Source organism: Scyliorhinus torazame, chromosome 3, assembly GCF_047496885.1.
Source record: "Scyliorhinus torazame isolate Kashiwa2021f chromosome 3, sScyTor2.1, whole genome shotgun sequence".
NCBI lineage: Eukaryota > Metazoa > Chordata > Chondrichthyes > Carcharhiniformes > Scyliorhinidae > Scyliorhinus > Scyliorhinus torazame.
In genome coordinates, this window is record NC_092709.1 from 110,813,830 (window position 1) to 110,841,643 (window position 27,814).

The window sequence follows — 27,814 nt, forward strand, 5'->3', positions numbered from 1 at the left end:
TGCGGAAAAAAAGGGAATTACATGTAAACACGTATCTGTATATGTCATATGTGTACGCAAAGGACATGAATGTTTCTGGTTGCTGGGTATGTACACATATCCTGACCCATGCTAAGGGAGGGATCCCCCTCAGACCTGTTCCGCTTAACCTGTCAGAAACAGTAGAATGGTATATTTACCAGAATGGTACTCGTCAATCCCCTAGGACTATAAGAATTGCATCTATGGTAAGACACCCAGATGGCGGGGTAGCTTCTAATTTATCGTTTCTCCCCATATCCCCAGGACCTTGGAAAGAGGGGGGCTATCCAATGAACACCTTTGAGATGTGGTACCAACCAAGTTATAAGAGATCCCACCAGCCTCCGTTTCTTACCCTCACTAATACCACCAACATGGGAAGACCACTGGGAATGATATGTTTAGTAAGGAATGTGGTTAAAGGGATATTTGTAGGTGCTAGTCAATGCGAGCACAGATTTGTGGTGGTCAACATATCCGAGGTCTATCCCGTATATACGTCTCCTCAATTTTATGGGTGTACACTGGACGTCCGTCCCCTACGCTAACGGGACAGGTACCTTCAAGTACTCCCTGATGGCTGAAGGGTTTGATGTGGACAAACACACTTCGTACAATGGGACATACTTTATTTGTGGCCACAAGGCATATCCCTGGTTGCCAGAGAATTGGATGGGATCCTGTTATCTGGGGTATGTAGTCCCCTTTATACACCATCTCGCCAATTTAGGTGACCATTACCAAATGATGAAGCGACAAAAGAGAGCAATAACCGAAACGCAACGATACTTTGGGATCCTGCTTCCCCCTATCGGGGTAGCTCTTGCAATGAAGGAAATAAGGAAGATAGCAAAAATCCTGGAGGAGGTAGCAAACGACACCACTGAAGCATTGACTGAGATAAATAATGAAATGGTGGCAATAAAAACCGTAGCCCTACAAAACCGAATGGCTCTCGATTACCTCCTTGTAAACAAAGGTGGGACTTGTGCCGTGATCGGTTCGGAATGTTGCACCTACATCCCCGATAGTTCGGAGAACATCACCCACCTCGTGGATCATATCCGCAAAGAGGTTAAGAAACTGCATGAAACATCAAGGGATGGGTGGTTAGATTGGTTATTTGCTGGATCATGGGGGTCTTACCTAGTGCATGGATTGGATTAATAATCCTAGTAGTTGTAATACTTGTAGTAATCATGTTTAGCTTCCTAATGAAATGTTTGTGTAAAAGTGTTGGTGCAGCAGTAATTCCCCAACAGTTAATGCAGCAACATGAAGTGTGCCTTGAAGAGTTAATGGATGTGAAAGAAAGTGCAGAGGAACGTAAGAAAATGATAGAAGTACAGATAGAATGGGAGAGACTGAGACGATTGGCTATGGATTAGAAGTTATCATGAAATGATAAAAGGGGGGAATGAGAATATGGCTTAAACTAGAATAGAGCTTGATGGGAAAATGAAATGTCAAACAGCTTTTAGCTTGATGGGAAAATGAAATGTCAAACAGAGCTTTTAGTCTAATGGAATGTCAAGGATTTTTTGTAATCACCTATGCTTTTGCGCTAGACAGTTTGCAGTAACAAGACACGGCCTTGGGAATCGTTTCTAATTCTACAGATAACTATATTTTAGCTGAGAGCCACAGAATGCTGTAATTCTCAGGCCTTCTCTAAGGGGGCTGTCCTTAGGAAGGAAACATTATCATTTAATTATATATAAGTAATTGTCTGCTGTATTAATTTTGGCTTGCTACTGTAGACTCTCTGATGTACAGTGCTCAAGTCCCGGCCATGAATAAACGTACGTTTGTTGAAGTAACTTGGTGTTCGATTGATCATTTCATCCGGACTGAAGGGAAACAAAAATTCACAACCTAAGCTTTGATATTTTTGATTGACCCAACATCATTGGTCGGGGGAGCTTCAGATTTCTGTGACATTTTGTGTGAAGAGGTGATCCTGATATCAATTAGAACTAAGCTCTAATTGTAAGGTTAAGCCTCCTGTTTTCAACTGTCCAAAGGAGACCTTATCATATTATCTTAAATGTCTCAATTAGATCAAATAGGTATTCTATACTCAAGGAATACAAACATAGTCTATGCAAGCTATTCTCATAATTTAACCATGGTAGCACAGTGGTTAGCACTGTTGCTTAACAGCGCTGGGGACCCAGGTTCAATTCCTGGCTTGGGTTTGTGTGGAGTTTGCACGTTCCCCCATGTCTCCTCCGGGTGCTCCGGTTTCCTCCCATATGTGCTTCCTTCAAAGATGTGTAGGTTAGGTGGATTGGTCACGCTAAATTGCCCTGTAGTGTCCAAATGTTAGGCGAGGTTGTTGGATTACAGGGATAGGATGGAGGTGTGGGCTTAGGTAGGGTGCTCTTTCAGGGGCTGTTGTAGACTCGATGGGCCGAATGGCTTCCTTCTGCTATGTAAATTGTAACCCCAGTATAATTTTGATGAATCTTTGCTGTGCTGCATTCCCATCCAAGGCCAATATATCCTTCCTGAGTTACATTGCTCACTGAATGTGGTGCCCCAGATGTGGTTTAACCAGTTTTATACAAATGTAGCGTAACCTCCACCTCTTTGTAAAGAGTGATTCGTGAGGAATACATTTTTAAAGATCTTTTTCATTTCCTGCTGTGTTTTTTTCATGTTCTTGCCCTAATATTTTTGCTTCTAATATTTATTTATGTAGCTCAGTATCATTTGTGTTTTATAATGTTTGTGTGAAGCATCCGCAGGATGTTTTATTATGCTAAAGGCACTGTCAAAACATGAGTTGTTGTTGCTGTTTGACAGGACTTGTAGCAGAGTATGAGTCATCCAAATTGTGGGAGGCAACCGCCAGTGCTCCACCAGCCTCGTTGCTTAGCAAAAGACATCAACAAAGCTAGTTGCTACTCAGTGCCATGCTGCGATAATCAGCTCTGCTCAGGTTCGCCGTGAAGGCAGGGATACTTCAAAGAATCTAAAAGCAACGCTGTACTCTTGCAAAACGCAGGCTTGTTCATCAATAATTATTAAGATGGCAAAGAATTATTCTCCATTGGCTTTTGCTTATCACACTCCAATTCACCATCTGAAGAAAGGCTCTACTCAAGTGAAAACTGCATATTTTCAAATGCCTTTCAGACCATTAGATCCTGAGGAGTTTGAAAAAATCAAACAGAGAGCAAGAACTGCTTGGACTGCAGAACATGAGAATCAATTAAGAAGTGTTACTACTTATTCAGCAGAACACAGAAAAAAACAGTTGGATGAACCAACCCAGAGCCGGGTCCGACCAAACTCCCCAACCAGACTACACAGGCCCCATCCACCAGAGTAAGGCATCATTTGATGTGCAGTTTTTAAACAATAGTTAGAATATTTGTGGCAGTGTAGCATGGGGGTACAGTGGTTAGCACTACTGCCTCATGGCGCCGAGGACCCGGGTCACTGTCCGTGTGGAGTTTGCACATTCTCCCCATGTCTGCGTGGGTCTCACCCCCACAACCCAAAGACGTGCAGGGTAGGTGGGTTGGCCACTCTAAATTGCCCCTTAGTTGGAAAAAAAGAATTGGGTACTTGAAATTTAAAAAAAAGAATATTTGTGGAATTGATTTCTAGGAAAGCATGGTAGCACAGTGGTTAGCACTGTTGCTTCACAGTACCAGGGTCCCAGGTTCAATTCCCGTTTGAGTCACTGTCTGTGCGGAGTCTGCACGTTCTCCTCGTGTCTGCGTGGGTTTCCTCCGGGGGCTCCGGTTTCCTCCCACAAGTCCTAAAAGATGTGCTGTTCGGTGAATTGGACATTCTGAGTTCTCCCTCCGTGTACCCGAACAGGCGCTGGAGTGTGGTGACTAGGGGATTTTCACAGTAACTTCATGCAGTGTTAATGTAAGCATACTTATGACAATAATAAAGATTATTAATGTAAGCCTACTTGTGACAATAATATTATTATAAGATTCTGGAAATAAAATAATACATTATTTGTTGTAACAGAAAACTTTTCATTAGAATCAAAATGGTTAAAATATAATTTTAATTTTAATGACTAAATGTTAAAGATAACTCAGGAAAGTGGTCCTTCATAACTCCAGTTCCAAGCCATGCCCTTCCACCCACGCCCTATGGCCCCTCAAGCCCTCCGTGCCAAACTATGGCACTTCCAAGCCCCATGATCCACTATGCATTGTACAGAGTCAATGGGTGGGATTTACTGCACCCATGGCGCGTGTTTTACGGCAGTAGAAGCAGCCCACCATTGGCGGTGGCGGGATCTTCCTGTCCTGTCGCTGTTAGCGGGGTTTTCCGTTGTTAGCACCCTCCAGCCTAGGGGTCACCATTGGCGGTGGCGGGACCTTCCTGTCCTGTCGCTGGTAGCGGGGTTTTCCGTTTTTAGCACCCTCCACCCTAGGGGTCACCATTGGTGGGACCAATAGATCCTGCAGGAAAATCCTGCTCACTGAACCCCATTAGTGATAGTTGGATATGTTAAAAACTTTTTAAAAGACTTCCGGGTGCGGCGATGACCAGCTAAGTCGCACGTTTCGGCAGCTCCCGGTGGAACGGACTTTTGGGCTCTTGATAGGAGCCCCAACGGCAATTTTAACGGCTAAAAACACCGTGCGGTAAACCAGAAGGGTGTTCCCCCTGGACACGGATGGAAAAAGGAGAGGAAAGTGGCCGGATTGCAGCGGATCCTTTGGAACAACGGCAAGGAAGGCAAGCAGAAACCAAGATGGCGTCGGAAGGTGGCAGTTTCATATGGGGCCCTGAACAACAAGAGTTCTTGAAACGCTGCGTGGAGGAGATAAAAAAGGAAATGAAGAAAGAGTTGTTGGCCCCGATATTACAGGCGATTGAAGGGCTGAAAGAGGAACAAAAGACCCAGGAGCAGGAGCTTCGGGTCGTGAAGGCGAAAGCAGCAGAGAATGAGAACGATATACAGGGCCTGGTGGTGAAGTCGGAGATACAGGAGGCACACCTGAAACGATCTGTGGAGAGGTTGGAGGCACTGGAAAACAACGCAAGGAGGAACAACTTGAGGATTCTTGGCCTTCCTGAAGGTGTGGAGGGGGCGGACGTCGGGGCATATGTGAGCACGATGCTGCACTCGTTAATGGGAGCGGAGGCCCCGACGGGTCCGTTGGAGGTGGAGGGAGCATACCGAGTTATGGTGCGAGGATCGAGAGCAGGAGAAACTCCCAGAGCCATAGTGGTGAGATTTCTCCGTTTTAAGGATAGAGAAATGGTCCTTAGATGGGCGAAGAAAACTCGGTGTAGTAAATGGGAGAACGCGGTGATCCGCGTCTATCAAGATTGGAGTGCGGAGGTGGCGAGAAGGAGGGCGAGCTTTAATCGGGCCAAAGCGGTACTTCACAAAAAGAAGATAAAATTTGGAATGCTGCAACCGGCAAGACTGTGGGTCACATATCAAGGGAGGCACCACTACTTTGAGACGGCGGATGAAGCGTGGACTTTTATTGTAGAAGAAAAATTGGAATGATTGGATTATGAAAATGAACGTTTGGACAAAGTGGTGGGACGAGTGGGGGGGGGGGCGAAGAGGGGTTTTATGATTTAATCCTGCGGTATGGTAACTTTTCTTTCTCCCACAGGTGGTGATGGGGGGAGGTGGGGAGGGAGAGGAGATGGGGCGTTGGCCATGGGAGGCGGGGCCGAGGGAGAGGCGCGGGCTTGGTTCCCGCGCTATGATAATTATGGCGGGAATAGAGAAGCAGGAAGGAGGGGGCGTCGCACGGTGCGAGCCGTGATCACGGGGGGAAGCCGAGGTCAGCCAGAGTTTGCTGACTTCTGGGAGCAACATGGGGGGAGTAATTACGCTAGCGGGGGGTCTAGCGGGGGGGGGGGGGGAATTACTGGGTTGCTGCTGCTGGCGGAAAGGGGGGAATGGGTACGGGAAAGGATGGGCGGGGGGGCACCGTCTGGGAGAGATACAGCTGCGTGGGAACTGGGTGAGAAGCTGGAAAAAGATGATGGCTAACCGGCAAGGGGGGGGGGGGGGTGGGAAGCCCCCCAACTCGGCTGATCACGTGGAACGTGAGGGGGCTTAACGGGCCGATAAAGAGGGCACGAGTACTCGCACACCTTAAGAAACTTAAAGCAGATGTGGTTATGTTACAGGAAACGCACCTGAAACTGATAGACCAGGTTAGGTTGCGCAAAGGATGGGTGGGGCAGGTGTTCCATTCGGGGCTGGATGCGAAAAACAGGGGGGTGGCTATATTAGTGGGGAAGCGGGTAATGTTCGAGGCAAAGACTATAGTGGCGGATAACGGGGGCAGATACGTGATGGTGAGTGGCAAATTACAGGGAGAGATGGTGGTTTTGGTAAACGTGTATGCCCCGAACTGGGACGATGCCAATTTTATGAGGCGAATGCTAGGACGCATCCCAGACCTCGAGACCGGAAAGCTGATAATGGGGGGAGACTTTAACACGGTGTTGGAACCAAGGCTGGATAGGTCGAAGTCCAGGACTGGTAGGAGGCCGGCAGCAGCCAAGGTGCTTAAGGATTTTATGGAGCAGATGGGAGGGGTGGACCCGTGGAGATTCAGTAGACCTAGGAGTAAGGAGTTCTCGTTTTTCTCCTATGTCCATAAAGTCTATTCACGCATAGACTTTTTTGTGCTGGGTAGGGCATTGATCCCGAGGGTGAGGGGAACGGAATATACAGCTATAGCCATTTCGGATCATGCCCCACACTGGGTAGACTTGGAGATAGGGGAGGAAACAAGAGGGCGCCCACCCTGGAGAATGGACATGGGACTAATGGCGGATGAGGGGGTGTGCCTAAGGGTGAGGGGATGCATTGAAAAGTACTTGGAACTCAATGACAATGGGGAGGTCCAGGTGGGAGTGGTCTGGGAGGCGTTGAAGGCGGTGGTTAGGGGGGAGCTGATATCAATAAGGACACATAAAGGGAAGCAGGAGAGTAAGGAACGGGAGCGGTTGCTGCAAGAACTTTTGAGGGTGGACAGACAATATGCGGAAGCACCGGAGGAGGGACTGTACAGGGAAAAGCAAAGGCTGCATGTGGAATTTGACTTGCTGACTACAGGCACTGCAGAGGCACAATGGAGGAAGGCGCAGGGTGTACAGTATGAATATGGAGAGAAGGCGAGCAGATTGCTGGCACACCAATTGAGGAAAAGGGGAGCAGCGAGGGAAATAGGGGGGGTGAGGGACGAGGATGGAGAGACGGAGCGGGGAGCGGAGAGAGTGAATGAAGTGTTCAAGACATTTTATAAAAAATTGTATGAAGCTCAACCCCCGGATGGGAGGGAGAGAATGATGGATTTTTTGGATCGGCTGGAAATTCCCAAGGTGGAAGAGCAGGAAAGGGTGGGACTGGGAGCACAGATCACGGTAGAAGAAGTGGTGAAAGGAATTAGGAACATGCAGACGGGAAAGGCCCCGGGACCGGACGGATTCCCAGTTGAATTTTACAGAAAATATTTGGACTTGCTCGCCCCTCTACTGACGAGGACCTTTAACGAGGCAAAGGAAAGGGGACAACTGCCCCCGACTATGTCAGAAGCAACGATATCGCTTCTCTTAAAGAAGGAAAAGGATCCGCTACAATGCGGGTCCTACAGACCAATTTCCCTCCTCAATGTGGATGCCAAGGTCCTGGCCAAGGTAATGGCAATGAGAATAGAGGAATGTGTCCCGGGGGTGGTTCATGAGGACCAAACTGGGTTTGTGAAGGGGAGACAGCTGAACACGAATATACGGAGGTTGTTAGGGGTAATGATGATGGCCCCACCAGAGGGTGAAACGGAGATAGTAGTGGCGATGGATGCCGAGAAAGCATTTGATAGAGTGGAATGGGATTATCTGTGGGAGGTGTTGAGGAGATTTGGGTTCGGAGAGGGGTATGTTAGATGGGTGCAGCTGCTGTATAGGGCCCCAGTGGCGAGTGTGGTCACGAATGGACGGGGATCGGCATATTTTCGGCTCCATAGAGGGACAAGGCAGGGATGTCCTCTGTCCCCATTACTGTTTGCACTGGCGATTGAGCCCCTGGCGATAGCGCTGAGAGGTTCCAAGAGATGGAGGGGAATACTTAGGGGAGGAGAAGAACACCGGGTATCTTTATATGCGGATGATCTGCTACTATATGTGGCGGATCCAGCGGAGGGGATGCCAGAAATAATGCGGATACTTGGGGAGTTTGGGGATTTTTCAGGGTATAAATTGAACATGGGGAAGAGTGAGCTGTTTGTGGTGCATCCAGGGGAGCAGAGTAGAGAAATAGAAGACCTACCGTTGAGGAAGGTAACAAGAGACTTTCGTTACCTGGGGATCCAGATAGCTAAGAATTGGGGCACATTGCACAGGCTAAATTTGACGCGGTTGGTGGAACAGATGGAGGAAGATTTCAAGAGATGGGATATGGTAGCATTGTCAATGGCAGGGAGGGTGCAGGCGGTTAAGATGGTGGTCCTCCCGAGATTCCTCTTTGTGTTTCAGTGCCTCCCGGTGGTGATCACGAAGGCTTTTTTCAAAAGGATAGAAAAGAGTATCATGGGTTTTGTTTGGGCCGGGAAGACTCCGAGAGTGAGGAAGGGATTCTTACAGCGTAGTAGGGATAGGGGGGGCTGGCACTACCGAGCCTAAGTGAGTATTATTGGGCCGCTAATATTTCAATGGTGAGTAAGTGGATGGGAGAGGAGGAAGGAGCGGCGTGGAAGAGATTAGAGAGGGCGTCCTGTAGGGGGACCAGCCTGCAGGCTATGGTGACAGCCCCATTGCCGTTCTCACCAAGGAACTATACCACGAGTCCGGTGGTGGTAGCTACACTGAAGATTTGGGGACAGTGGAGACGACATAGGGGAAAGACCGGAGCATTGGGGGGGTCCCCGATAAGAAACAACCATAGGTTTGCCCCGGGGGGAATGGATGGGGGATATGGAATGTGGCAAAGAGCAGGTATAACGCAATTGAAAGATCTATTTGTGGATGGGAAGTTCGCGAGTCTGGGAGCGCTGACCGAGAAATATGGGTTGCCCCAAGGGAATGCATTCAGGTACATGCAATTGAGGGCTTTTGCGAGGCAACAGGTGAGGGAATTCCCGCAGCTCCCGACACAAGAGGTGCAGGACAGAGTCATCTCAAAGAAATGGGTGGGGGACGGTAAGGTGTCGGATATATATAGGGAAATGAGAGATGAAGGGGAGACTATGGTGGACGAACTAAAAGGGAAATGGGAAGAAGAGCTAGGGGAGGAGATCGAGGAGGGGCTGTGGGCAGATGCCCTAAACAGGGTAAACTCGTCGTCCTCGTGCGCCAGGCTAAGCCTGATTCAGTTTAAGGTATTACACAGGGCACATATGACTGGAACACGGCTCAGTAAATTTTTTGGGGTGGAGGATAGGTGTGCGAGGTGCTCGAGAAGCCCAGCGAATCATACCCATATGTTTTGGTCATGCCCGGCACTACAGGGGTTTTGGATGGGGGTGACAAAGGTGCTTTCGAAAGTAGTAGGAGTCCGGGTCGAACCAAGCTGGGGGTTGGCTATATTTGGGGTTGCACAAGAGCCGGGAGTGCAGGAGGCGAGAGAGGCCGATGTTTTGGCCTTTGCGTCCCTAGTAGCCCGGCGCAGAATATTGCTAATGTGGAAAGAAGCCAAGCCCCCGGGGGTGGAGACCTGGATAAATGATATGGCGGGGTTCATAAAGTTAGAGCGGATTAAGTTCGTCCTAAGGGGGTCGGCTCAAGGGTTTACTAGGCGGTGGCAACCGTTCGTCGAATATCTTGCGGAAAGATAGATGGGGGAAAAAAGAAGGCAGCAGCAGCAGCCCAGGACTTTGGGGGGGGGGGGGGGATGGGGGGGGTGTGGGGGGGGGTGTGGCCTGAGACAAGGCAGTTGCCAATTAGGGCTAGTTTTTATTTTTGTTATTTAATATTTATTTATTTTTTGTTGTTTATTTTTTGTTCTTGTTTAAATAAAAAAGGTCATTATTATCTGTATTGTTACAATGTTGTGTAAAGGATGCACAATGTACTGTGTTGGTTGACCAAAAATTTTCAATAAAATATTATTTAAAAAAAAAAAAAACTTTTTAAATGTAATTCTTTCATAATGTTCTGCTATGCGAAAAGAAAATAATTTCATTTAGAAGAAAAACACTGGGCTGAGAGTTCAAATATTCATTACTCAGGTTGAAACACCAGTAACCCAGGGAAAACCCTGGGGCTGTTTAACACAGGGCTAAATCGCTGGCTTTGAAAGCAGACCAAGGCAGGCCAGCAGCACGGTTCGATTCCCGTAACAGCGTCCCCGAATAGGTGCTGGAATGTGGCGACTCGGGGCTTTTCACAGTAACTTAATTTGAAGCCTACTTCTGACAATAGGCGATTTTCATTTCATTTCATTTCACATTGCTTGATCGACAGCTCATGTTCTTTGATCTCTGCTGTCAATTGTACAATGTTTACTTACACATGATTAAGTGGTTTTAAGCATTTGTAATTTTTGTTACTGATACTTTAAAGGGCCTGGATGATTGGCACTTTAATTTATTTTTCATTGAATTATTCATGAGATGTGGGTGTTGCTGGCTAGGCCAACATTTATTGTCCATCCCTAATTGCCCTTGAAAAGGTGGTGGGAAGCTGCTTTCATGAACCATGTGTTGTAGGAAAATCCACAGTGCTGTTAGGAAAGGAGTTCCAGGATTTTGATCCAGCAACAGTGAAGGAACGGCAATATAGTTCCAAGTCAGGATGGTGTGTAACTCTTCTTTAACTCTTCTTCTTTTTTGTCCTTTTCCATAATTATGTTGAAATGAACTGAATTATAACCACGATCACCAAAATACTGCCCCACTGCCACTCCTTTCACCTGCCCAGCTTCATTGCCTAAAAGTTAGTTCAGAACTGCACCGTCCTTTGTTGGAATTGCTGCAATCTAGCCGAAAAAGTTCTCCTGAATGCACCTTCTGTGTCCTCCATTTCTTTCACACTAAAATTATCCCAGTTAATATTGAGTTAGTTAAAATCCCCTACTATTATTGCCCTATTGTTTTTGCACTTCCCAGAGATTTGCCTCCCTAATTGCTCTTCTATCTCTCTCTGACTGTTTGGGGGTCTATAGTGTGCTCCCACTTTTTTGTTCCTAAGCTCAATCCATTTGGCTTCAATTGATGGTCTCACAGCTGTAGTTGTTTCTCTAACCAAAATTGCCACTACCCCCGTCCCTTTTTATCCACCTCTACACTGGCTGATATACTGAAATGCTGAAATACTGCTCTGGGCAAGAATTTCCTTGATAGTTTTCTGAGAATGCCAGGATCTTTGCATCTATGTTGAGCAGTGAGATGGACCTGTAGGACCCGCATTCAGTTGGGTCTTTGTCCTTTGTGGATATCAGCGATGTTGAGGCTTGTGCCAGTGTCGATTGTAGGGTGCCCCTAACTAGCGAGCCTGTGAACATATCCTTCAGGTGCGGGGCCAGTGCTGGCACAAATTGTTTGTAGAAACCCGCCGGAAATCCATCTGGCCCTGGCACCTTCCCCGCCTGCATGGAATTGATATTCTCCATGACTTCGTCCTATTCTAATGGTGCGTCCAGGCCCAGTCTCTTCTCTTCCCCCACAACGGTCCATCGAGGAACTGTTTCAACCCCGTGTCCCACTCGGGAGATTTAGAGGGTGTATAGTCCCGGTAAAAGGCCAGAAAGATCTCGTTGACCCTTTTTGGCATGACGACTAGCCAACTGCTGCTGTCCCTAACCTGGGCTATTTCCCTCGTGGCGGCCTGCTTTCTCAGTTGGTGAGCCAGCAGGCAGTCTTTGTCTCCATGTTCATAAAATGTCCCCCATGGCTGGTGGAGCTGATGCACTGCTCTCCCAGCGGACAGCAGGTCAAAGTCCATTTGTAGCTTCTCCCCCTCCACCAGTAGCTCTACAGTCGGGGCCAAGGAGTACCACTGATCCACCTCCATTATGGAATCGACCAGCTGTTGGCTAGCCACCCTCTCCTTCCTATCTTTGCTCGTCTTGTATGCAATAATTTTCCCCCCTTATCAATGCCTTCAGCGCCTCCCAGAACATGGAGGGTGAGACTTCCCCATTCTGGTTGTTGGTCACATACCCATCTATGGCCTGTGATATCTGTTTGAAGAACGCCTTGTAGGCCAGGAAGACCATGTCCAGCCTCCATGTGGGCCGTTGTGCCCGGCCCGTCTCCAACCTCACATCCACGTAATGTGGAGCATGGTCGGAGATTACTCCTACTACCCCTGGAAGCACTACTTTCCCCACTACAAAGGAGTCTATGCTAAGTATATACCATGTGTACCTGGGAGAAGAAGGAGAACTCATTCTCCTTGGGTATATGAACTTCCATGGGTCCATTTCCTCCATCTGTTCCATGAACACGCCCAGTTCCTTCACCATGTTTGACTTTTACCCCGATTTAGCGTTTGATCTGTCTGTCCGTGTGTCTTGTAGGTAGTTAAAGCCCCCCCCCCCCCCCATGATGAGTTGTTGTGTGTCTATGTCGGAGATATCCACCATGGTTTCTTCATGAATTCCGCGTTGTCACAGTTGGGAGTGAACACGTTTACAAGGACTACTGGTACCCCTTCCAGGACACCACTAACCATGTTATAACATCCTACTTGGTCCGTGACCATCCTCGTTCCTGTAAATGCTGTCCTCTTATTCCTCGTCCTCGTCCCGTAGCACGAATGGAATGTCTATCCCACCCAGCTCTTTCTTACCCGCAGGTGGTCCTTCTCTCTCAGGTGGGTCTTCTGGAGGAAGACTATGTTGCCTTTCATACTTTCAAGTGGGCGAAGACTGGATCTTTTCACTGGGCCGTTAAGTCCCCTGATGTTACAGGTGACTTTCCTGATGGGGGGTTTCTGCCCCCACCTCCTGCGAGATCAACCATACTTACCTTGTGGATGCACCCCCGCCTCCAGGGTTCCCCTTTGTTTGGGGACCATCCAAGATGGCCGTGGTCACCATAATCCCCAGGTGGCTGTGCTCCTGCACTCCGAGGTTTCCCTTTGACCAGCGGCCAACCAAGATGGCTGCCATCATTGTGTACGCCACGTGGATGTTGCCCCTGCACTCCGAGGCTTCCCTTTGGGGGCCCTCCAAAATGGATGTTTGCGGTGCCTTCGTTTTCCTTGCCACCATATGTGATCTGTCGTAGCCAGCCTATTACCCCCCCCCCCCCCCCCCCCCCCCCACCACCTTCGGCTTTCCCTGGATCTGTCTCCTCCCCTTCCCCACCCCTCTGTCCCTACGAGTTTTCCCTCTCTGTTACCCTCCCTATTTTCCCCCCATCTAGAGTTTTCTCTCCCCATGTCACCAGGCACCGTCTCCCGGGCAGATGTACTGCGGCCCTCCCCTCACTCGTACTTCCTTGCGTTAGCTCACCCGCTATTGTGGTGCCCCCTCCCTGACCAATGCGTGTCTCTTCCCCCCGTTCCTTCTCCTCACCCCATCCTGCATCCTACTGCTCTCACCCCCTCCTTTCTGAGACTCAATGTCAGATTTGAAGACGAGACGATTCAATCCCGCGTCAATGGTCTCTACATTTGTTTGTTGACCGATATGATTAAATGTCTGGTTCACTGCTGGTTTTGTTGCCTTCCCAGCCCATGCTGGTGTACAAATTCATCGCCTTCCGTCGGTGAGGTGAAGTAGTACTCCCTGCCCTGGAAAGTCACCCACAAATCCCGAACCCCACATTGTTCTTAAAAAGGGTCGCCTTGGCTTTGTTAGATTCTGCCCGGCGCTTGGCCAGATCTGCCCCAATGTCCTGGTACACCCAGATCGAGTGTCCCTCCCATTTACAGGACCATTTGTGTCTCACCCAGTTCAGGATCTTTGCCCGGTCTTGATACCGGTGTAATATCGTGATGATGGCCCGTGGCTGCTCCCCGGCCTTGGGCCTTGGTAAGCATTACCTGTGGGTTCTATCCACTTCTGGGGTTTTGGGGATGTTTTCCCCGATTACCAGTTTGTCCAGCATCTGGTACACATACTCCATAGCGTTCCTGCCCTTGGTGCCCTCTGGTATGCCCACGGTGCGGAGGTTTTGGCGGCGTGAACGATTTTCATGGTCTTTGACTTTCCCCAGTAATGTCCTTTGTGTCGCCACCAACCTTGCCATTTCTGTCTCCAGTGAGGCGATCTGACAGCTCTGGACAGTCGCGGCCTTCTCCAGCTCTCTGATCGCTGCCTCCTGTGTCACCAGACACCGCTCCGTCTTTTCCAGCGCAGCTTGCAGGGTGACCAGTGCCTCCACTACCACCACTTTCACCGTCACCATCGTTTCACGTTTGAGTTCTTGGAGTTCCTGTGGTAGGAATTTCCCTCCATTCGTTCATCGGGAGGTAGCCCGGCATATGGCTACCTCCCGGTAACCTAGTAACCCCACCTAACCTGTACATCTTTGGACTGTGAGAGGAAACCAGAGCACCCGGAGGAAACCCACGCACACACGGGGATAACATACAAACTCCATATAGTCACCCAAGGTTGGTATTGAACCCGGGTTCCTGGTGCTGTGAGGCAGCAGTGCTAACCACTGTCCCACCGTGCTGCCCAATCATTAGATTTTTAATTCCAGATATTTTATTGAGGTTAAATTTCACCATCTGCCGTAGTGACATTCAAACCCGGGTCCCCAGATCATTACCCTGGGTCTTTAAATTTCTAGTCCAGTGACAATCCCACTACGCCACCGCCTCCCCTAAAGGGATTAATTCTAGCTTCCCCAATATACCCTTGTAACTGAAGTCCCCATTCCTAGAATCAATCTCAGAAATGTTTTCTTATTCAATCAAATGCTTTCACATCATTCTGAAAGTGTGGTGCCTAAAATTGAACACTTTTAGCCAGTTGTGTTCGAACTAATGTTTTTGCACTCTCATGCCTTTATTTATGAAGCTCAGGATCCAGTGTGACTTATTGATCACTTCCTCAACCTCCCCTGTCACCTTTGTTCACGTAAACCCCTCTGTTCCTGCATCCTTTTTGAATTGAATCCTCTATTTTATGTTGCCCCACCTTGTTCTTTTTACCGAAATGCTTTACCTCGCACTACGCTCTATTCAATTTCATCTGCCATGGGCTGGATTCTCCACCCCGCCACGCCACTTTTCTGCCTCAACCCGCCGGCGGCATTCTCCGTTACGCTGGCCGGTCAATGGCCATTGTCGGGAAACCCCCAGGCATTGGCAAAACCGGAGAATCCCACCGGGGGAGAATCCCGCCCCATGTGTCTGATCATTCCACCAGCCTGTGAAGTTTGTCACTATCCTCCTCACAGTTCACAATACTTCCAAGTTGTGTCCGACACACCTGTGGCCTGAATATCTCTATTGATTAGGAAAAGCTGGTTCCTAATGCAAACATCCAGAGTACCCCACCAAATACCATCCTCCAGTCTGAAAAACAATTGTTAACCACTTGTTCCTGTTTCCTATTGCTCCATATCCATGCTGCCACTATCCCTTTCATTTCCTTAAATACTCATTCTGAGAGTACGATTAATGAAGTAGTACAGCATAAAGCTGCTGAAGTTCTCTCCTTCGGTTGTTATCTGAATCGTTCAAATGCTTTATTTAGATTTATTGTCATGTGTATCGAGGTACAGTTAAAAGTATTGTTTTGCGTACAGTCCAGGCAGATCGCTCCATACGTGAAAACATAGGACATACGATAAATGCACAATGTAAATACATAGACATTTATAATAATCTTTATTGTCAGAAATAGGCTACATAGTCAGTGGGTGGGGCATACGAAATAAGTGCTACAACTGTAGGGAAGATGTGTAGAGAGATCAGTTCAGTCTATAAGATGGCCATTCAGGAGTCTGGTAACAGTGAGGAACAAGCTGTTTTTTAATTTGTTAGTGCATGTTCTTATACTTTTGTAACTTCTGCCCGATGGAAGAGGTTGGAAGAGAGAATAACCCGGGTGTGAGTGGTCTTTGATTATGCTGCCCACGTTCCCAAGGCAGTGGGAGGTGCAAAGTCAATGGATGGGAGGCAGGTTCACATGATAGACTGGACTATGTTCACGACTCTCTGTAGTTTCTTACGATCTTGGGCCGAGCTGTTGCCATACCAGGCTGTTATACAGCTAGATAGTATGCTTTATATGGGGCATGTGTAAAAATTGGGAAGAGTCAATGTGGACATGCCAAATTTCCTTACTTTCCTGAGCAAGTGTAGGCGCTGCTGTGCTTTCTTGGTCGTAGTGTCGATGTGGGTGGACCAGGACATATTACTGGTGATGTTTACACCTAGGAATTTATAGAATAGAAGTATAGAATTTGAAGCTGTCAACCATCTCCACCTTGGCACCATTGATGCAGATATCACTTTAATATAACATCTCTTCCTGAAGTTGATGACCAGCTCCTTAGTTTTGCTGACATTGAGGGAGAGATTTTTGTTGTTACACCATGGTACTAGGTTCTCTATCGCCCACCTGTACTCTGACTCATCGTTGTTTGTGATCCGACCTACTATGGTCATGTCATCAGCAAACCTGTAGATGGAGTTGGCGCTGAATTTTGCCACGCAGTCGTGTGTGTATGAGGAGTATAATAGGGGGCTAAGTAAGGGGGCCTTGCGGGGCCCCGGTATTGAGGATTATCGTGGAGAAGGTGTTGTTGTTTATTCTTACTGATTGTGGTCTGTGGGTCAGAAAGTCGAGGATGCAGTTGCAGAGTGAGGAGCCAAGTCCTAGGTTTTGGAGTTTGGATATGAGCTTGGCTGGGACTATGGTGGTGAAGGTGGAGCTGTCATCAATTAGTAGGAGTCTGACAAAGGAGTCCTTGTTGTTGAGATGCTCCAGGGATTAGTGCATGGCCAGAGAGATGGCATCTGCTGTGGACCAGTTGTGATGGCAGGCGAATTGCAGTGGATCAAGGCAATCTGGAAGTTTGGAGCTGATGTGTCTCATGACTAACCACTCGAAGCACTTCATAATGATAGATGTCAGGGCCACCGGTTGGTAGTCGTTGAGGCACGTTGCCTGGTTCTTCTTTGGCATCGGTTTGGAGCCAGAAACCATTTATCCTCCATTATTATATTTATTGTTTTTTCAAATATTGTTCACACAGTGTACATATTTAAACTGCCATCCTACTGAAATATTGCCAATAAAACAAACATTATAGAGGCTACATCATGATAGTGAGTGCATGATGTTATAATGTTTATATAGATAAATGGGCTGTAAGACTTGCAAAATATTAAGTTTTTATTAACCTGGAAAACAGGTTATTGACAATGTGCTTTCATTTTTCAGAATATTTTTAATGACACGGCTCCATAGAATTCCAGGGCACGACAGTACGTCCAAAAATACAACCAATCCACCATTGAGAGGTAAATAAAGGACATGTAGATCATTGTGAAAATAGACCAAAGGTTGGAATGGACAAATTTACTGAAGATCGTGGTATCTCACCTAATGTACGATTTGAATCCATAGAATCCCTACAGTGCAGAAGAAGGCCATTCGGCCTATCGATTCTGCACCGATCTTCCGAAAGAGCATCCTACCGAGGTGATAGAAGTTTACCTCAGGGAATTGTCTGCAAATCTGTTTCTCTATTGCCCGCTGACTATATGATGGTCTATAATTCATCAGTGAGAGTTCCCAATGCACATTTCTTTGCCAATATTTTGAGGGTGGCAGTATAAAATTGCAATGATTCATTTGCTCTTTGGCTTGTTGAATTGAACGCATGTCTATCGAGGAGTATATTTTTTACTGGAGTTCGCACTGCTGCCTACAGCGCTGAGAACGGGGTTCGAACCCACCCCCAGCTCACTCTCTGTGTAGAGTTTGCACATTCTCTCCATGTCTGCGTGGCCTCACCCCCACATCCCAAAGATGTGCAGGTTAGGTGGATTGGCCACGCTAAATTGCCCCTTAATTGGAAAAAAAATAATTGGGTACTCTAAATTTATTTTAAAATATATTTTTTACTGGGAGACATGTTCACAAAATTTTTTAGGATTATTTTAGGGTCTTCTTTTTCATCCGGCTGACTCTAACTTTTTGAGTTAGGCCTTGGGGCCTACTAAGTTTAATAGAGTACATCATAGAATCCCTCTAGTGCAGAAGGAGGCCATTTGGTCCATTGTGCCTGTATTTACCATCCGAAAGGGCACCTGATCCGACCCACTCCCCCGCCCTATCCCCATAACCCCACCTAACCTGCACATCTTTGGACACTAAGGGACAACCTAGCATGGCGAATCCACCTAACCTCCACATCTTTGGATTGTGGGAGGAAACCAGAGCACCTGGAGAAAATCTACACTGTCACAGGGAGAACTGCAAACTCCACACAGTCACCCAAGGCCGAAATCGAATCTGGGTCTCTGGCACTCTGAGGCAGCAGTGCTAGCCACTGTGCTGCTGTGGCGATTTTGTGTTGGAGATTGTCTACTTACATTCTAGAAGTTCTCTGGGTGCTAAAATGAGCACCTAAGCCTCCAATAGGTCAGAAAGCACACACTCTTTACATATTAGAAATGTGTTGCCTGGGCGGCATGGAGGCACAGTGGTTAGCAATGCTGCCTACGGCGCTGAGGACCCGGGTTCAATCCCAGCCAGGTCACTGTGTGGAGTTCGCACATTCTCCCTGTGTCTGTGTGGGTTTCACCCCCACAACCCAAAGATGTGCAGGTTCGGTGGATTGGCCACACTAAATTGCCCCTTAATCGAAAAAAAATAATTTGATAGTCTAAATTTATAAAAAAGAAATGTGTTGCCTACTATAGTGATGTGGGAAAACCAATTTGCCATGCCTGAAACAGGCAACAGCACCCATGCGTATTTTTAAGGGCTTAATGCCAGCTTGAAGCCGCCTCTACATTATTAGGATGCTCTGATGCCAGCAGTGTTCAGAAATACCAAGTGTACATGTGAATTAACAGGCGATTCTTAAAGGTTTGCACTGGGGTGCAACCGACAAGGTAACTGTTTAAAATATACACACATGAAGAGGAGAAATGTTTCTTCCAATCCCACATTCAATCATGTAGACTGCTCTTCCACCTCATCCCCAAACCCAATTCAAAGATTACAGCCACTCCACTCCTAAATGCAATCGCTGCCTTCTCTAATCCCAATTGAATCCTACTAATCCTTCCAAAACCCAATCACTGCTCCCTCCCTACTGATTGTTTGTGAGCATTTGTTGTTCATCCCCAACTTGAGGTGATGGTGCTGAGCTGTCTTCTTGAACCGTTGCTGTCCATGTGGTGTAGGTACACCTACTGTGCTATTAGAGAGGGAGTTCCAGGATTTTGATCCACTGAAAGTGAATGAACGGTGATATAATTCCAAGTCAGGATGGTGTGTAGCTTGGAGGGGAACTTCCAGGTGGTGGTGTTCCCAAACATCTGCCACCCTTGTCCTTCTATGTAGTAGAAGTCGTTGGTTTGGACTATGCTTTCAAAGGAGGCTTGGTGAGTTGCTACAATGCACCTTTTATATGGTACACACTGCTGCCACTGTGCATAAGTGGTGGAGGGAATGAATGTTCAAGGTGGTGGATGGGGTATCTATCAAGTGGAATGTTTATTCCTGAATTGTGTCAAGCACCTTGAGTGTTGTTGGAGCTGCACTCATCTAGGCAAGTGGGGAGTATTCCATCACACTCCTGACTTGTGCCTTAAATGGTGGATATTCTTTGGGAAGTCAGGAGGTGAGTTACTTGCCACACAATTCCCACCTTTGGCTTTCTCTGTAATGGGTTTCACTGTAGATTCATCTGGAAAACAGCAGGTAGGCAGCATTTCTGGAGAAAGGGAGAGAGAAGGAGAGAGAGCAGCTCACAGCTTCTTCTCTCAGTGTCCAGGACCCAACTGTCCTTAAGGGTCTTCTGAAAACCATCCCATATGGATAGGACCCAGTCACCACCTGTTACCCAGCAGAATACAGCCTTTGGCCAATTCATTGGGCACCAGCCAACCAGTCAAACCAAACCCCTCCAATTTCTCAGGTGCCAGAAAGTCTGAGATTTTCTGTTCAGAAGCTAAGCCTCCATAGCACAATGGATTATTTAGCAACTTTTGAGTTCCTTTCTTCCTCTGCTCGACTTAAAGGTATATGTCCATTAAATATCCATGGATTCAAAATGATGACGACTAAGTAAAATACATGAGAAATAAGGGAATCAACAGGAAAGGATCCTTCCACCACATTAAGGCTTAGGTGAATGCCACTGCTGGTGTTGCTGTGGCCCAATCTTCATTTTCCCTTCAATTACGACTATTTGGTGATGTCCTTTAGGTGTTCCCGGCTCACCAGTTTGATGATAAAGAGGGCTAAAGCCTAATATTAAGTGTGCCTCGAGCCAATCTTTTCAGACAGGGGAATTGTTCTCTGTGTATCCATTTCATTCAAACTTTAAGGCCTATTCTTTTCCTGCTCTATTAAAAAAATAGTCAATCATGTGTAAAACTCTGCGTTGACAAATTCAGCGGTGTCAGATGTTTTTCTTATGACTGTTATTCCATTGACAGACAAATTGGAAAAAAATCCCAGACGATCACCTGGATGGTATAAACCTAATGCACTTTCACAATCAACAATGAATACTGACAGAATCAGAGAGGTATTTAAAAAGTCAAACTTGGTGATTGGTACTTTTTCACTTTTTAAATGTTAATTATTTTGGCTTATCCATGTCAAATAAGGTGGGAGAAACAGAATTTTGAACTAAACAGCAACACAGGAAACAATTAAATACTTGATAAGAAGTGTTCAGAAATTATTATTGATAAAGTATGTTTTGCAGAGTCTAAATCAACTTTCAGCATTGTCCTTTTACAATTAAATGTATGTATATTTATAGAGCTTTACTGAGATTAGTATAATACAAACATTTAATTATGTTAAAGTACATGTAGAAACAACTACAGTCGTAGCTTTAATTCACCTATCAGCAAATCTCCCGCTGCTTTGAGTTTGAGGATATTCTGTTTTTTTATAATGGGATGTGTTTATGACATGTCAAATAACCAGCAGGGCTACTGAATTTTGTGACTTAATTTTATATATATGTATATTTCATTTTAAAAGCTGAGGTTTTACAGCAAGATGTATCAGAAAAAAGCAGAAAACTGAATCACACGCAGAAACACACAGCAACTCAAGAGACACCTGTAGAGACAAAAATAAATTGATTTTTTAATGTGTAATCCTACATCAGAAATGAATAAAAAAATAAATTCAAAGCATTTGACCAAGAACTAAACAAACAGGAGGCGGAAAAGAGAACATACATCCAAGCGAGAGAAAACAATTGAACCCTTGGACGGAATTTTGCCATTTTTTGACTGTTTTGGGACTCCCATGCTATTCTCCCCCCACTCTGCTGTTCCCATCTCCTGAAAACTAGAGAGTGGAAAATAACCCCCTCCTCCTTAACTTACCTTTTCTCCCAACAAATGGTAATTGGCTTACTTAATGTTTCCAGTTTATTTGTTCTTGTTTTTGTTCCCGATTGTCAGAACTCATTTTCAGTGAACTACATTTGAGGATTGTATAACAGTATATTATTTTCAGTGTTTTCTTTTGTTTCATTTTCACTATCATTTATCTCATAATGATTTGCTTGGTGGGATTTTCCTGTCCTGCCACCGGTGGGCATTGTGGGAGGCAGTGTCAGAAAATCCAGAGTGCTGCCAAAGTCATGTTTTTAGCCGGCATAAAAACTGGTTTCATGGCAGGTCAGGTAGTCTGCCGCGCCATGTTGGCAACTACATTTGCCTTTGTGTCTCATGTACGCTCATTAAAAACATAGCTCGGGCAGCACAGTGGCACAGTGGGTTAGCCCTGCTGTCTCACGGTGCCGAGGTCCCAGGTTCGATCTGGGTCACTGTCCGTGTGGAGTTTGCACATTCTCCCCGTGTTTGCGTGGGTTTCGCCCCCACAATCCAAAGATGTGCAGGGTAGATGAATTGGCCACGCTAAATTGCCCCTTAATTGGAAAAAATGAATTGGGTACTCTAAAAAAAATTTAAAAATTTAAATTAAAAAAAAAAATTAAACACATAGCTCACTGGAATCATGTTCAAACTCCAAATCTAATCGGCAGACCATTGGATAATTAGACAGGTGTGAACCACGACCGGATATAACTGACGTGCACCTGGTGAACCGCACTTAACTTGCAACTTTGAAGTTTGGACATGAAGCGTTTTCCTACCTTTCACTGCACTGGTCTCAAGGCTGTTCCGACTCCATGTCAAGGCTGATCAGGCAAGACCAGCAGGAAGGGATGGGGGTGGTAGAAGGCACACGCTTGTCCGGCAGTGAGGGCGGGGGGGAGGTGTGGGGAAGGAAAGCGTGCGATGTGCGAGGGTGTAGTGTTGACTGGAGCCTGGGAGTGAAGGAATGGACAGAGACACATGAATAATAATAATCTTTATTACTGTCACAAGTAGGCATACATTAACACTGCAATGAAGTTACTGTGAAAAGCCCCTAGTCGCCTCACTCCGGTGCCTGTTCGGATACACAGAGGGAGAATTCAGAATGTCCTATTCACCAAACAAGCACGTCTTTCGGGAGTTGTGGAGGAAACTGGAGCAGCCGGAGGAAACCCACGCAGACACGGGCAGAATGTGCAGACTCTGCACAGGCGGTGACCCCAAGCTGGGAATTGAACCTATTTGTGAAGCAACAGTACTAACCACTATGCTACTGTGCCTGATGGTTACATGAAGAGGGGCAAAAGTCTGAGATAATCCTGATGCAAGTGCACCATGTGGTCAGGGCCAGAAATCAAAGGCAGTCCTGAGGCAGTGCACACTATGCTACTAGGTTATGCCTGGCAAGCGTGTCTTGGTCCCAGTCCAGTAAAGGGGAAGGCCTGTCTATGCTGTGTTAGTTGTGCACAGCATGGTGTGCAGGGAATGGTCAGTCTCTCACACATTCGGGTCAGGGTGTCGGTGGCTTGGTACTGGGGCAACAGGTGGTATTACTGTCAAGGGAAGAATTGGGCTGGCTGTAAATGGGAAACTGCTAAGTAAATGGGGCATTCGATAGCCTCATGCGGTGGGGAAGGGGGGGTGGTCTCGGTAGGTCACTGTGCATACGGCCTTCAGGTGGGGAGGGGTGAAGTTGACATGGGGCATTGGGATATCCACAGAAAACTATGTGGGGTGAGGACAGGGCTATCAACTAGAATAATGATTGGATTGGATTTGTTTATTGTCACGTGTACCGAGGTACAGTGAAAAGTATTTTTCTGCGAGCAGCTCAACAGATCATTAAGTAAATGAGAAGAAAAGGGAATAAAAGAAAATACATAATAGGGAAACACAACATATACAATGTAACTACATAAGCACTGGCATCGGATGAAGCATACAGGGTGTAGTGTTAATGAGGTCAGTCCATAAGAGGGTCATTTAGGAGTCTGGTAACAGTGGGGAAGAAGCTGTTTTTGAGTATGTTCGTGCGTGTTCTCAGACATCTGTACCTCCTGCCCGATGGAAGAAGTTGGAAGAGTGAGTAAGCCGGGTGGGAGGGATCTTTGATTATACTGCCCGCTTTCCCCAGGCAGCGGGAGGTGTAGATGGAGTCACTGGATGGGAGGCAGGTTCGTATGATGGACTGGGCGGTGTTCACGACTCTCTGAAGTTTCTTGCGGTCCTGGGCCGAGCAGTTGCCACACCAGGCTGTGATGCAGCCCGATAGGATGCTTTCTATGGTGCATCTGTAAAAGTTGGTAAGAGTCAGTGTGGACATGCCGAATTTCCTTAGTTTCCTGAGGAAGTATAGGCGCTGTTGTGCTTTCTTGGTGGTAGCGTCGACGTGGGTGGATCAGGACAGATTTTTGGAGATGTGCACCCCTAGGAATTTGAAACTGCTAACCATCTCCACCTCGGCCCCGTTGATGCTGACAGGGGTGTGTACAGTACTTTGCTTCCTGAAGTCAATTACCAGCTCTTTAGTTTTGCTGGCATTGAGGGAGAGATTGTTGTCGCTACACCACTCCACTAGGTTCGCTATCTCCCTCCTGTATTCGGACTCGTCGTTATTCGAGATCCTGCCCACTATGGTCGTATCGTCAGCAAACTTGTAGATGGAGTTGGAACCAAGTTTTGCCACACAGTCGTGTGTGTACAGGGAGTAGAGTAGGGGGCTAAATACGCAGCCTTGCGGGGCGCCGGTGTTGAGGACTATTGTGGAGGAGGTGTTGTTGTTCATTCTTACTGATTGTGGTCTGTTGGTCAGAAAATCGAGGATCCAGTTGCAGAGTGGGTAGCCAAGTCCTAGGTTTTGGAGCTTTGATATGAGCTTGGCTGGGATTATGGTGTTGAAGGCTCTAGCATTAAAGGGGAAGGGAGGAGAGTGACCAGAGGGGGGAAATTTGCACGTGATTCTCTTCCAGGATGATAGGAGGTGATTGGTCGGTGATGGACTGTGGAGGAACAGTGTTGGAAGCTGGTCTCATAATAGAAGCTGCGCAGTATCTTTTTGACAGCCCATGAAATGACACAGTTCAAAATAACCTTGGAAAATAAATCACCAGAGGGTGGGTCTGAGGGCTTTTCGGAGGACATAACTGCTGCACTTTTGGGCTGATTAAAGGGGCTACCTAATAATTTCCAATTCAGGATATGGAGGGCAAGCCTCAGCTGAGACATGTTAGGAAGGGGACTGGGAGGGGGAACTCAGCTACCAGTGCACGGCTGTGCTGCTGCTGCGAGGGAGGATCTGGGGATAGAATATCTGGAGAGAGAGCAGCTTTGTGTGAGAGCTTCCATCAGTCCATCGTCTGATCATTGACAAGCAATTATGACCCAACCTTGCTGTGGAGCTTCCCAAGTTCACATTCAGCATTTCTTGATAGCTGGGTGGGAGGTGGCCCAAGTCTCCACACCACATGTAAGCATTAGTAAGAACCTGTGTTGATAATAAAGAGCACAGCTCTGGAACTTTGCTCTGATTCCAACAGAGGCCTCCACATTTTCATTCTATCAGGTTAAAATGTACATGAGGAAGCCTAGAGCAGTGATGGCACTGTCAGAAACAGATAACCATATCGATTGCCCTTATGAGAGTTAGTACAGGGATTGTATCAAACCACAGTAGCCAGACCTTCAGATGCATACCAGCATCCCATTTAATAGACTGGCATCCTGAGACTAAACACAATCTCTAACCTCAGAAAGTCAATGCCATCTAGCAGACATTTCAGGAGTCACCATTTCAGGAGGCCTGTATCATGTAGGTGGACAGTGGGAACTATTATAGGGGCAATGTTTAGCCATAAACATGGTCATGGCATCATTCTGCAGGCCGCCATGAATGGCTAAGGACCCTGACTATTACTTGAAATGTAACCCACAATCAAACCTTTTTTTTTCTTTATACATTTAGAGTACCCAATTCAATTTTTCCAATTAAGGGGCAATTTAGCGTGGCCAATCCACCTACCCTGCACATCGTTGGGTTGTGGGGGCGAAATCCACACAAGTACAGGGAGAATGTGCAAACTCCACATGGACAGTGACCCAGAGTCGGGATCGAACCTTGGACCTCGGCGCTGTGAGACGGCAGTGCTAACCACCGGGCCACCATGTTGCCCAGCGCAACCAAACCTGACAGACATTACATGGAGGCCATTGAAAAATGCACTGGGTTAGAACTATTCCAATGTGGGTCACGATTAAAGCCTATAACATCCATGGAGAACAGACTTCAGTGTAGCGTAAGAAGAACAAGCTAATATTATAATCCCAGATAGACCCCAAAAGTAGCTAGGATACTGGACAGAAACCCCTAATATTTTAATTTTGTAAGACTGTGAGGAAAGGATACCTCACTCCAGGAGAGATTTCATGCAAAATAGGGATATGGAATATTAAAACAAACTTTATTACTAGCACAGTATTTTTTTTTAATAAACATTATATTGAGGCATTTGTGGTTTTATAACAGTTACAGAAGAAAAAAATTATAATAAAAATTACATAAAATTATAAACATAGTGCAAAATTCATCTTCCTCTCTCACAGGTCCCACCTTTTCTAACCCCCTAAACTAGCCCCACAGCCCCCCCCCCCCCCCCTTTCTGCAGACGGTTCATTTTCCCTCAAGAAGTCGACGAAAGGTTGCCACCTCCAGACGAACCCTAACAGTGACCCTCTCAAAGCGAACTTAATTTTCTCCAGACAGAGAAAGCTAGCCACGTCAGTTAGCCAGGTCTCTGACTTCGGGGGCTTTGAGTCCCTCCAAGCTAATAATATCCAGGCTACCAGAGAGACAAAGGCCAGAACGTCTGCCTCTTTCTCCTCCTCGATTCCCGGATCTTCCGAAACCCTGAAAATCGCCACCTCTGCACTCGGCGCCACCCTTGTTTTTAACACCGTGGACATGACGTCCGCAAACCCCTGCCAAAATCCCCTAAGCTTCGGGCATGCCCAGAACATATGAACATGGTTCGCTGGTCCTCCCGCACACCTTGCGCACTTGTCTTCCACCCTAAAGAACCTGCTCATCCGGGCCACTGTCATGTGAGCCCGGCGAATGATCTTAAACTGTATCTGGCACATATTGTGGACGCGTTGACTCTACTCAACGCATCCGCCCTGAGACCATCCTCTATCTCTCTTCCTAACTCCTCTTCCCATTTGTGTTTCAGCTCCTCGGTCTGAGTTTACTCTGACCCCATAAGCTCCTTATAAATGTCCGAAACCTTCCCATCTACCCAGATTCTGGAAACTACCCTGTCCTGTATCCCCCTTGGTGGTAGGAGCGGGAAGGTTGAGACCTGCCTGCTTAGGAAGTCTCGCACCTGCAGGTACCTAAATTCATTCCCTCCCGTCAAATTTCACCTTCAACTCCCGCAGGCTGGGAAAGCTCCCTCTATAAACATATTTCCCATCCTCTCGATCCCTACTCTCTGCCATCTCCGGAACCCTCCATCTAACCTCCCCGGGGCAAACCAGTGATTATTGCAGACTGGAGCCCAGACCGATGCTCCCTCTGCATGTCTCCTCCATTGCCCCAGAATCACAGGGCCGCGACCACCACGGGGCTGGTGGAGTAGCGTGCCGGCGGGAACGGCAGAGGTGCCGTTACCAACGCCCCGAAACTAGTGCCCTTACAAGATGCCGCCTCTACTCGCTCCCACACCGATCTCCCCCCCCGCCCCCCAACCCACCACTCACTTCCTAATCATGGCTATATTTGCCACCCAGTAATAATTACTAAAGTTCAGGAGTGCAAGCCCGCTCTCCCCCCCGGCTGCGCTCCGATATCCCCTTTTCAGCTCGCGGGGTCTTACCCGCCCATACAAAACCTGAGATCACCTTGTTGACCCGTTTAAAAAAGGACCGTGGAATAAAGATGGGGAGACACTGAATCACAAACAGGAATCTCGGGAGGACAGTCATTTTCACTCTCTGTACCCTCCCAGCCAGTGACAACGGGAGCACGTTCCACCTTCGAAAATCCTCGTTCATTTGGTCTGCTAATCGGGCCAGATTTAGCTTGTGCAGCCATTCCCATTCCCGCCCCACCTGGATGCCTAGGTACCGAAAGCTACCCCCACCACTCTAAACAGCAGCTCCCCCAATCGTCTCTCCTGCCCCTTTGCCTGGATTGCGAACATCTCGCTTTTCCCCATGTTCAATTTGTAGCCCGAAAACCGGCCAAAACCCCCAGAATCCCCATAATTTCTTCCATCCCTTCCAATGGACCCGACACATATAAGAGCAGATCATCCGTGTATAGTGAGACTCTTGTGTTCCA

General features: G+C 47.1%; 1 protein-coding gene across 1 annotated transcript in view; it reads left to right on the forward strand.

Moving 5' to 3' along the window:
• The first annotated feature begins 2,972 nt into the window (after positions 1-2,972).
• LOC140408643 (uncharacterized) overlaps positions 2,973-27,814 on the forward strand; it is a 169,943-nt gene continuing 145,101 nt past the window's right edge. Inside the window, exons 1-3 of the mRNA XM_072496121.1 lie at positions 2,973-3,354; positions 17,330-17,409; positions 20,566-20,657. Coding sequence (XP_072352222.1) covers positions 3,056-3,354; positions 17,330-17,409; positions 20,566-20,657 — 471 coding nt within the window. The 5' untranslated portion in view covers positions 2,973-3,055. The remainder of the gene's footprint in view (positions 3,355-17,329; positions 17,410-20,565; positions 20,658-27,814) is intronic.